At 38.4% G+C, this 12,788-nt stretch overlaps 1 protein-coding gene across 6 annotated transcripts in view; it reads left to right on the top strand.

Annotated features, from left to right (window-relative positions):
* The window catches only part of AFF2 (AF4/FMR2 family, member 2), a 501,113-nt gene that overhangs the window by 401,995 nt on the left and 86,330 nt on the right, over nt 1-12,788 (top strand). For all 6 annotated transcript variants that reach the window (XM_011971246.1, XM_011971245.1, XM_011971244.1 and 3 more), the window contains one exon: nt 12,335-12,372. In XM_011971246.1, the coding sequence (XP_011826636.1) occupies nt 12,335-12,372 (38 nt within the window). The remainder of the gene's footprint in view (nt 1-12,334; nt 12,373-12,788) is intronic.

A 12,788-nucleotide genomic window follows, 5' to 3' on the forward strand; every position in this document is an offset into this window, starting at 1 on the left:
AGATGACTTCATTTAGCACAGTTAGTAAGTTCAGAAAACGTTTGATATGACTGAAAATGTTCAATTAGTGACCAGGTTCACTGAAAGACTCTACATAAAGCTTGGAGTAGTATGCTAGTGCTTTAAAAACAGAACTGAACCATTAAAATTTTATTTGAACACAAAACATTCTAATGTGTTGTGTCTGGGCACATGATCATGAGTAGCTCCAGTGTACCCAATTTTATTTAACCCCATCTTATTTTTTTTTCTGCCGAAGAAGTATCCTGGTATTCTGTGAAATATTCACTTAATTGAAAGCATATTAATTACTGGAGATGTATGGACTTTCCAACTAGACACTAGTCATAGAGTTGCACCTTAAGCATATGAGCATTTACAGAAAACAATGATCTTCTTAGATCTTCCTCTCCACTTCATAGTTTTTGTTTGTTTGTTTTTTGTTTTTTTTTTAATCTTCAGATTACTAATTACCTAACACAAAAAAAGTTACTTTTAATCTAGTTTCTTGATTTTGGTCTTATATTTGGTCCATTTTGATTTGTTTGTTGTTTGGTGGTGGTTATGGTTATGGTGGTTGTTCTTGTTGAGCGAGCTTACTGGCCTGGTTGCTATTTGAGAATTTCAAATGAAATTATTACATAGCCACTGAAGACCCGAATATTCTGGCAGCTTTGGGATGTGTTCCTGATACCTGTGATGCACACCACTGAACTTTCAGAACCTAGTAGCCACATTAAATTGAAAATCTGCATTTATGTTTTAAGTTTGCTAATGAAAAAGATGCAATAAATTTTACCCCTGCTATCATCTGGCCCTTTTGAAGTTGGTGTGCTGTAGAGAATATATTAGTTGTGACAACAGATACTCTTCCCTGCTGTAATCAGTCCTATTTTGTAGCCACAGTTCTCCCTCATCATACTGAACAAGTTGTTACCTCCCCGAGGTTTCTCTGCATTTCCATTTACTTTGTTATCAGCAGAAAGGCTGGGGAAAGCCTCTTTGGTAATGACATCGATACGACACACACAGCAAGAGAGGTCAGCCTGTCAGAGCTCTAGAAAGAGCAGATGGATTAGGATGAAACTGGGTGCAAAATAACTTTGATAGAGTCTTTTAATGTAAACAGTTTATCTGTCATTGCCTTTCATTGAAATCCATCACAGAATGATAGCATTTGGCCCGTTAAGGTTACAGAATGTAGCTGAATAAAATCTATATATTGTCATACTCAAACTGTCCACCAATTAGAGAATGAGAGGACATTTTAATTTATTCATTAAAGACAGGAAAGTAAACAGGATTACATATAAGGTTAATAGAATAACATTGGCCTTCATATTCCCAAGATTGTATTTCCCATTTGGCTATGTTAGCACAGAGACTAGATTAATAAGAAACTGCTTAGGGCTTATATGATGTGGTTTTTAAAATGCTTGAGACAAGTCTGTGACTGTTTAGAAACCTGTGTGCTGAATTTTTTTTATTACAATTATGTCTTCTCCTTTAGTACCAATTTTTTTGACTTGTAAATCTATATATAATAGAATGCTTTGAGCATACAGAGATGCATAGAAGTGTAATGTTTTTACGTATTGTGCTTATCACATGGTCAGTAATGACCAAATGCTGGTTAATGTCTAATACACTTTATGAATTATCCAACTATGAGGATTTCAGTTGCAAAGCCAATAGCTGTTTTGCTTAGCTTAGCACTTTTCCACAATGACCTTAAGTCAAACACTGGTGAGGATATGTTGCTTGCCCCAATATCCAAACAGAAACTAAAATGGATATGATCTGTCATTTCAAAATATATAATGTTCATGTATGACAGGGATGACCACAGCCTTTTCACCCACAAAGAGCACACAGCACATATATGGTTCTGTAAAGAGTGTGGCAGTGAGAGTATCAGCCACCTCTGGAAAGCTGGGGACCACTAAGCACAGATTTCAGTTGAAGTGCCTGGAGAAACAGTCCTCATCATGTTGCCCTTTCTGGGCTGGAGGAAGTGGCTAGACATCATTGGTCCTTTCTTCACTCAAACCCCACCCCCTGTTTGGTCCCAGCACGTTCTTTTTCTTAAGTCTCTTCATCACCCTAATTAGGGTCCTAATCCATTCTTGCAACCTGGAAGTTTCACTCTGGAGTCATTCGTAAGTAAGTCCCAGAAAATGCAACATGTGTGCCTAACTTCATTGGTAGTTTCCAAGCCTTGAGTTTAACCAGGGTTCTGGAATATACCTAGAACAGCATGCACATCTCAAGCAAAAGTTATATAATGAAACACTTGGCCACTTTGAAAAAGTAAGATTTTGAAATTTATATTCTTGCTTGAAAAATTTACTGGGGCTTCGGTTTAGGGCTCAAGAATGCTTAACTCTGCCCCATTCCCGCCAGATATCTGCCATCTGCTAAAAAAGTCACCAGGCAGGCTGCAAACACCAAGGACCTTGCTCTGCATGGAAAACTGAATTGATATTTTCTTAAGCAGCTATATTTACTTTTATGTTTATTTATCAAGAGCAAAGAGCGTAAGCATTGTTAAATTTGAGATAAACCAATCCAACATTAACCATTCAAAATACAGGTGGGTGGGCAGAAAAAAGAAACAAAACTTTCCAAAATGTATGGGGCCACGTAACTCATATTTCGCACAGCAAAAATTTCATAGGAGTCTTTGGAACATTTTACTAAAAATGTATAAACTTGATAAAGCTGATTTCTTGTTAATGGAGGCCGACTAAGGCTTCATATTTAGCCCTGAATCATATATATGTGTGTGTGTCTTTCTCAAAAAACTAAAAATAAAACTACTATATGATCCAACAGTCTCACTACTGGGTAGTTTTCCAAAGTAAAGAAAATCAGTATATTAAAGGAATACTTGCACCACCATGTTTATTGCTGCATAAGTCACAATAGCTAAGATATGGAATCAATCTAAATGTTCATCAACAGATAAATGGTTAAAATGTGATATATATACACATTGTGTAAACTGTGATATATATGTATATATACACATTGTGTAAAATGTGATATATATGTATATATATGCATATATATATACACACACACACACATATATACACAAAATTGATTATTATTTAGCCATAAAAGAGTATAAAATCCTGTCATTTCTGGCAACATTGCTGCAAAAGCAAGTAGGGCTTTAGTTCGTCCCCCTCCTGTGGAGTCTGCACTCTGGATTCATGCCCTTCCCTGAGTTCTGGCCAGATTTCTCAATGGGTTCAAATTGTTACAAAGTTCAGCTGGAGGTTTCCTTCTCCCTGTAGCCTTTTCCGAGTGCCTCTGGCAGCCCTCCTAAAGGACCCCTGTGAGGCAAGGTGGAAATTGCTTACTGGGGGCCCAGCAAGCTCACAGGGCTTTTCCCACTGCTTCCTCTACCCTTCCTCTACCCCTGTATTTTGCTAGCAGGGATACTGTGCTTACAATAAAAATGGCTTGGGTATGGTTCCATAAAGTAGTAGGGATACAGGGAACCAAGTTACAATTGGCAACATTAAATTCACGCAGACAATGAGGGCAAGAGATAGTGTACAGACCAAATGTGTTAATACCCATGTAATTTTATTTGAATATTGACATAAGTGACACCCACCCACCACCTTAAACACACACATATAAATGAAGTCTGCAATAACATCCTTTTGTCTTATTGACAAGTATGGCCATGCTACTATATGACTGTATTTGTGGTGTTCTGGCTGTGAACAGTGTACTCTGTGAGTGTGTGTGTGTGTGTGTATGTGTAAGACAGGGAGGGGGAGGGGGGAGAGAGAGAGATACAGAGATACCAAGACGAATGGAAATTCTGTGCATTACTAATTGGCACACCACTGCCCTCACCTATGGATGTCTGTTCCAATTCCATATGCTCTGTTGTGTTCCTCTGTGAAGAAAGTAGTGCAATGGTGCTTGTGATAATTCCTCAGAAAAGTGGAAGAACCTGGCCTCTTATATCCTCATTTGCCCTCTTCTTCTCCCCTCTGTATCTTCTCACCTCTCCTGCCCAACCATTCTTACCTAATATTTCTTCTCCCAGCTCTCACTTGGAGCAGAACCACAGCATGAGCCCAGGTTCTTAAAGACAGCGATTAGGTTCCCCTTCGAGCCTCTGAGCCACGAACCTGCCTGGTAACGTGGAGAAAACTTTATAGTGGGTGAGAGCATCCCTATGAGCAGGCATGTCCCAGAATCCCCGAGTCTAGCCTTCAGAATCCTCTGGGCATAAGCATGGACTCGAGGGTCATTAAGTCTTAGTAAGTCTCTATTCCTCTTTACTGCATCTGCCGAGAAACACCATGCTAGGCATAACTCCTTAGCTCAGAGGAGCAGATGTGTTATGAAATGAGGGGGAAGGAAACTATCCTGAAAAGAGAACAATCTGTTTGGGAGATGATGTTAATTCAGCTTCCCTCAGGAGCCGTGAAAACACTGATTTTGTACCATTAAGTCTTCACAGTGTGACCATGAAACTGTCCTCAGCAACTTTTCTGTTTTAATATACTTGTGTAAATCCTGATGTAGTTTCACAACTGTTACAATTGAGGCTTCAAAAGATGAAGGAGAAGACATCTCAAGTAGACAAATTAGACTCTGTGGCACAACTCTTTATTGGCAGTGTGCATGCCTGCAGATAATGGCAGCAGCTATCTTCCAACCCAGCAAGATTCTCCTTCTCAGTCTATAACTAATGGTGAACAGATACAGTATTTGGAGAGAGGCTTCCATGTGTTTCAGCTTTTTTGGCAGAAAGTGAAGAAAATTCCACATTTTTTCTGATAAAACATATTATATTGTCCCTTCCAGCCAGAGCAGAAGTAGTGTTTCCTGAGAGGCTCCCTTCCTGAATGATGATAGGATAGACCTGATAATACTACCAGGACATGCTACAGAGCCTGGTTTTCCTGACTATAGTTAGAAATAGACTGAGGGAAAATTGAGTACATTAGACAATTAGTTACTATTTTTTGCCTCCTAGTCCAGACTATTTTGAGTTGTTAGCACAGAAATAGTAATGCTGTCTGTGGTCGAAGAGACATACTGGTTTGATCTGCCATGTTCTTGTGTCCATTATTTCTCTTTTGATTAACAAGAAAGTAACTCCCTAACTTCCTGGTTCTCCCTCATTGTGTCCATCTTCCTTATTGTATCCACATTTATCTTCCCAAATCAAGTCAGACTCTATCCAATTTCTGCTTAAAATTCCTTCCCTTGAACCCTACATTCTCCATTGTATACTACATACTTTATGTAATAAAGGGCAAACACCATTGTTGCCAAGAACATTGTTGCTAAAGTCCTTCACTCAATATTCAATCACACATATATATATGATTCAGGGCTAAATATGAAGCCTTAGTCCACTTCATGTATTTTTATATATATATATATATATGAGAGAAAAAATGAGAAAAAAATACATATCCATATATATTATATATATTATTTTGTATATTATATATCCATATATAAATATATATATTTATATATACATATGGAGGTAATCCTTTTAGATATATGTGAAATACTCCTGTATGTGTATTAAAATATAGAATACCAGACCTTAAAATGACCATAGAGAGTTTTTACTCCAGCTTTCTCATTTTCTCAATAAGAAAACTGAGATACTAACAGTCAGTTAGTATTTAGTATATAAATAAAAATGAATGCAGTCTCATCACCCAGAGTATAATGTGTTCCAAAGGGACAAGAAGCCTGATCACACTAGTAGGTTAAGGATAAAGGTGTATTATCAGTATTTCCTGCCAATTAGGTTTTTGAATACATAATTGAGCACCTACTGTGTACTAATAATACACTTCCCATTTCTTCTGGTTACGCATGGTAGGGAGAAAACCTCTATTAGGCATTGATTGTCTCTCACTGAAAGACACATGTCATTTTGCGAGGTGTGCCCCCTTAGCATCAGAGGCAAGAGGGCTCAGATTGGTTAGGGGAAAGAAAATTGAATTTTCAAACCCACAAACCCCAGGGGAACAGAGTGACCAAGTGCCACTTACATTGGGCCTCCTGACTGGGGAAAAATAAACACCTCAAAGCAATACTGAAGTGCTTGCCTGGCATCTCCATTTTTACTCCACTTAGAGAATGATTAGTGTCAACAGATGACTTTTGTGGGTGAAACATGCTTCTTCACCAAAGACAGTACATTTTTCATTAAGTTACAATAAACCAAACCTTAGTTATAAAGGAAATTTCCAACTGACAAATGGATCTTGCTAAAGGATTTTCTATCCAGCAACATAGCCAGAGTGAAGGGAGCAATTCTTTATGGAATGCAGGCACTGCTGAATGCTGTTATCACATCATCTTTGGGCTGGATGCTCACAAAACTCTGGCTGCCAAGTTAGTGAAATGTGCATGCAGGTACAAGTAGTACCTGCTATTCAGTGGCTGTTCAACTGGCTGTGGCAGGGTCTTGAATGGCAATGTGAGTGAAATTGATACTTACTCAATAAGCAATGGGAAGCCATGAAGGATTATGACAATGAGAGCAATGTGATCAAAGTGGAGCCTTAGGAAGATTCATCTTGCAGTAGAACATAAAATGGATTTAGAATAGGGAGACCAGTAGAGAAGTGAGGTGGCAGTGGCCACAGTCCTGGTGAGAGGCAACACAAATCAAGTTAGCAGTAGTTGCAGGAAGAGTGAGGAAGGCACAGGTAGCTACAAGCTTTCTTCCAGAAAGTGGGATGGGAAATTCACCCTGTGAATGCTGCTCCATACTCCCTCCTCTTTGGAGTGTAAACAAGAGCCTTACATTCAGTTGCTGGATGAATTTAGATGCACATCAGCCTGGAGCTCAGCTCTTCCTCCAGAGGCTTATTTTTTCCCTCCATACAGAGCTTAGTGTCATCTGGCACATTTTCATGCCCAGAGCATAATGTCCAGGCCTATGAGTTTGCCTAGTCATTCCTCATTCATTTATCTCATCAATGTTCAAGTGACTATTAAGTGCAAGACATAGTTCTATCCACTTAGAACAAATTTCCCCCAACCTCTGTCTGTCAAAAGTATATTCCTGCCCTTGTTATGTATAGTAAAGACCTATTTCGTTGATTATCAGAAAAGAATGAATAAAGTTAAAATGTGGAAAGCCTAGTGATCTAAAGATAGGTAACATGTTTTTGCTTCCTAGTGGTTCAAAGTTCAAATACAGGATATTTCCATGCACGTTTTCAGGCATGCATAATAATGGTTAGTGTTTTCCTAAAGATTACAATCCCTGTATGACAAGTCAGCAATTCAGGCACCCAGGTGTTGTAAAATCTTGAGTGACATTTTGTCCTCTTAATCTGCCACCCTTGGCTGTGTGTGCTTAATGCCAGCTGAAACCCCAGCCTACAGGATACATTGTCTTTTGCTATTTCACTCATTTCAGTGAAATCTATTTAAATGCTGTAATTAAGCAATTCATTTTTATATTTAAGCAAGTGCTGTCAGTATATGTCTCTTCAATTGTTTTAGCCAGTTCTGTTGGTATTGACTTTAGACCATCTGAATACCCTAATGATGAGTTCATTTGTTAATAGAAGAGTTTCTCTTCTGAACTTAGGCCATCGATGCAATTTACCAATACATGCTGCTAAGTTAAGAGTATGGCTGTGTCTCACAGAACAATCATGTGAAAAAAAATTAAATCCAAAACAAAACAAAGAAACACAAAATCAATGCAATTAATTGTTTTTCTGTCTTTTTCCATGTTGTTGAATACCCAGTTATTTGAAATTATCTGAACGATTGGCTTTTCCCTTTTGATTAAGAAATGTAAAAACCCAGTTTGGATGTATCTGCTAGTAGAATGTAAGGAAAATGCATATGAAATAGAAATGCAAAAGGAATATAGAACAATACTAATAAAATCACACTTTATGCTTGACTGACAGTATTATTATTGATTATGGAAAAAACCAATACCTGAGTCCACTGCCACAATATCTCTAGGCCATCCAAATGTTCGCTTTGACAGTCTCAACATACAGGAAACATATTGCATTAGATTTGTTTTCTGTAAAAGGAGGGGGATAATGTCATAAGTTTGACTGTAACTGTTCAAAGCATGCTTCTTATAACCCCCAAAAGATTCTCTACATTTTCTATAAATATAGTATACATGTCTATTGGACTAGAATAACAATTAATGGAGTATAATCTCTGGGACAGAATTACCTTGCTAAAGAATTTTGAAGAAGTGTTATCATTATACAGCAAACAGCTGGCAAGTTTTCTAAGCATCTTTTATGTCACATTTTATCCCTAAGGAAATATGATATCGTGTATGCCATGTGGATGGGACTCAAGAGATAGCAACAGTCTTTCCTTCCTTCATTCTTTCTACCTATTTTTTTGTAATAGCGCTATGTTATATGGTTTATGTAATTCAATATGGTTCCTGGGTTACCTGAGCTTTAGTGCTGCACAAGGATTATCTATATAAAAGAAAGACGGGGTTCTTATTTTCAGGAACATAGGTTTAGTGAGTGAGCAACTCTGAGCCTGTCTGTAGCCACATCATCCCTCCAAAGGAAATAAATTTGCTGATAATGAGAGAGGAGTCATCTCAGAAATCCTCCCTGGAATCAGAGAAGTTCCTTCTTCCTTGCATTTAATTTCTCAAGATACCCCATGACAGAGGTGGCCCATGTAGAATAGGAGCTTCAGGGCTTCCCCATCCTCAGGGTCCAACGTTAATAAAGAAGTAAAGAGCCTCTTTGATGGAGTGAAGTGTGGAAGGAGGGGCTACTGAAGGAGAGATCAGCTGGAAAATACGGAATCATCCTAGGCTTCCTTGGAAACACAGAGAGAGAGAAAAGAGAGAAAGACAAATAGAGAAAAAGAGAGGTCTGTAGAATCTAAACATATCAAAGTCTTCTGTGAATAGCACTTTCCAGACAGAAGCATTCTATTCACTCCAGAACCACTACTGATATGGAGAGTAGAAGATAATGGTTCCTATAATCCTCATTGGAATAACTACGTAGGTTTCATATCGCAACATGGCCTCTACTCAGTAAGCCCATAAACTATCTGGCTGTAAAAATCTACGCATGAACACCTGTGTAGAAAGCAGTCACAATCAAGATGCACTGCATTTACATATCATATTGCAGCTTCCAGAGCACTGTTGTCGATGTTGGCTACTCACAACCACCCTTGCTGTAGAAAAGGCAGAAATTATTATCTTCATTTATAAAATGAAGAAACTGATGCTCAAAGGTGTTTAGTACTTGCCAATAGGGTAAGTGGCAAAGCTGGGACTAGAATCCAGGTTTTTAACATTTCTGGCACAGCACTCTCTCCACGCTAGCCTATTACCTCACATCACACCATACTGGAGTACATTCTCTAACATTTTAATTTCTTTTATGGTTTTTTCTTATACTAGAGCTTCCTCAATTGTGAGATAAGTATCATGATAGGGAACCATGGCAAAAAAAAATAAGGAGAATATAGGTTTTTAAAAGCATATAGACGTTATAAATTAAAGCAACATAACTGTTAACTCTCCAGCCTCCATTTTCCAATCAGTTTAAATTACTTTAATGTATGTTTTTAAACTTAAAATTAGCTGCAATCCCAATATGTAACTGTCTTGATGTTTGGTGAATTGTGCTATGTCATTTCCTTTTAATTTTCCTCCTTTTGCAGTGTGTCTCACATTCTGGCATGTGTATCCGGAACTTGCGATTGTCTTCTTATGTCCCATCATTTCAAAAGAGAAATTATCTCTTTGTGTATCTTGTAGAATAATTCACGTATCATTTGCACATAAATAATTCACTTAAATTTTTTTCCTCAAAGTCTCTTAATGTAATAATTCCTCATAGCATGCCTAAAACAACATCAAATTACGGTGAAAGCAAAGTAACAAATTGCGAGCTTTTTCTCATATGGCGAGGTTCTCTGCCATCATTTACTCCACCGTCATTTACTTGCCATCATTTACTTGAGAGATTCAAGGTGATGAGCACACAAGAGGATGACATGAGGACATCTGACTAGAGCTGTTGGGACATCAGAATAATAGCAAGTTAATTTCCAAAGAAAGGAGAATCTTTCAGCATAGACATTTTCGATCAATAGCCAGGCAACTCAGAAAAAATAATTTAAAGGAAGTTATTTTCCTATGTTGGCTCTATAAAAATATGAATGTTTCAAAGAAACTGGCCTCAAACATGATCATCTTCCTCCTGATCAGAGAAAAATAACTGGGTCTAGTTGGCAATTCCAAAGCATAGAGCAGAAAGGATATTTTCACAAAACATGCCTCCGAATCAAAGGGAGGTTAAGCAATGTCACTTTGATTTTTCCCTCTTCCTGTCTCCTGCCAGTGGCAAGCTCATCCTATCACATCCAGCATGCTTTAAAAGGAAACCACTTGAACACAGCACCCATTACTTTGTGATAACCTAAGTCTTCTAGAACAGACTTATCTGGAGTCTAAGGGATTGAAAAAAGTGGATTCATGTGATTTCCACAGTGACATGTCTTCAGCCTACTGCTATATCTTATTGCAAACCAGCCAGACTTGGGAGAGAAAAGGGTGTTTTAAAAAAAAGGCAGATGTGAGTGTGCATGTGTGTACAGACTGGGTCCTGCTGCTGTAGGAAAGGTGTGTGCCAGTCCCCACTTCTTGCCAGCACCTTCTCTCTCTTTGTTCTTCTGACATGGGAGAATCTGCAGGATGAGTGAGGTTCGCATCCTCTGTACATGGACTGCAAATGAACAGGTTTTCATACCCAAGATACATGTGACAGATGAGTTGGGCCAGCCAGACACATATTTCTTGTTTTCTCATTTTCACCTCTTACCTCATTCCTTAGCTTTTTTCCTATTCTAGCACTTGCCAAAATTCAACGTCAGGCACAGACGGTGAGAAAATGATTTTTGCCTACCAAGCCAAAGAAAGTGCCCAAATATTAGTGGTTATTTATCTAGAAACAGAACCTGAGACTTAATAAATGGAAGCATGGATTCCCAGCACTAACATCTAAACTTTGGAAGTGTTTTATTCAGTTGTTATGCATAGAGGGTTTCAGTGTGTCGAATATCACTTGTCACCCAGAATGTCAAGTCCAGAGTTAGATTACATGTTGTCTCTGCTAAAAGTGGTTGCCTCTGTATTCTAATTTACAGCAGTATTCTCTTCTCTCTTCTCTGTAGCCCTTACCCACCTCCAAGATTCACAAATATAAAGGTCCCCAAACAGATACTTTTGTAAAGGATCTGAACAACCCTGAGGTTGTCAAATGGCTGCTTCAATGCTCTTTTTATCAAACGTAGCGTCTGTAGCCTGAAAAAGTCTACGGGAGTACAAGTTTGGTTCTGATTACATAATTATGCTACAGAAATATGAAAAAAAATCATCACTGAAACCCTCCAGGTGCTTAAACAGTTTGATAGACTGTAGCCACTCTGCCATCAGCACCCCCAGCTGTGTTGCTTAGCAACATTTTAATTCCAAAAGAATCGAAGGAGATGAAATCCCTGTGGAGAAGGAAACAGAAATAAGAGGGCTGTTGACAGATGATCTGAGTTGTTTCTTCTAATATACTGTGAAGATCACTAGCTCTTTTCATGAATGATAAATGGACTGTACACAGATCAATGGGTTCAGTGCTAAACTGGAACCAGGCTCCATGTCTAAGGCAATGCAGGCCGAGAGGTCCGGGGGTTTCCTCATTTCTATGATTTGGTGTGTATTTTCTTAATGATCCATGGGAGGAAATTGATCTCAGTATTCAGTCATTCCTTGTCCTTTTGTGGTGTAGGCTAATAAAAATGATTTTGGAAATGGACACTTGACTTTCTATCATGGTGGAAGTGTGGCCAGGTGTCAGCAGCAGTGCTAGGGTGAGCAGTTCCCTACCACAAATCTAAAAATCCAAGATATGCCCACGACCATTCCGTCTGCATCTGTTTCCCCAACCTGTCATTACAACACAATCAGGTCCAAACAGGGTAAGATTAGAGTGAAAGGTGGGAAGAGAAGGACCCTAGTTGTTCACCCAGAAGTCCACTTTTATGGTCCCTGATGAACTTTCTAGGCAGCCTTCACAAGGCCTGCCTGTATTGGAAAGCTGCACTTGGACAGGTAACTGTGTTTCCCAGGAGAAGAAAATTGCTTTCTGAGTCTCCAGTCTGCTTATCTACGGCACCCTGTTTCGATTAGCTCCTTATGTTTCTGAAGAGCATTTTATATTGCTTATTGTTTTGGTAGCTAGTTGCAATGATTATGCCTGCTAATATTGTCTAATTGCATTTTTTCTTCTCTTTACAGGCTGTTGAAAAGGCAAAACCTAGGAATAATCCTGTGAAGTAAGTTATTATTTTTATTAGTTGCAAATGTTAATTTTAATGGACTCGATGCATGTGAAAAAATAAGGTCATAAAAGAGACCTTGGATTTTGAGTTAATCTCTATTCATGACAATTTAAAGACAAAAACAAAACAAGCCAAAAAAAATCCTCCAATGAGCAGGGACCAGCTTATATTTTTTCCTGTGTTCCTGATGAAGAAATGCCCCAAGTTGTACCCAGTTTACATAAATTAATATGTGCAATCCATGAATAGCTGCCAAATTCTATTATAATCATATTCAATACATAGTACTTCAAGCCTTTGGGTTTTGCACATGCTAAAAAGATTACATTTTTAATTGCAAACCTTGGACCTATGACAGAGACATAAATGACTGAAAGTGTGCCAAGTGATTTCCAGCCACGTGGGGAAGT

The sequence above is a fragment of the Mandrillus leucophaeus genome, unplaced genomic scaffold (genome assembly GCF_000951045.1).
Source record: "Mandrillus leucophaeus isolate KB7577 unplaced genomic scaffold, Mleu.le_1.0 Scaffold994, whole genome shotgun sequence".
In the NCBI taxonomy this organism is placed as follows: Eukaryota; Metazoa; Chordata; class Mammalia; order Primates; family Cercopithecidae; genus Mandrillus; species Mandrillus leucophaeus.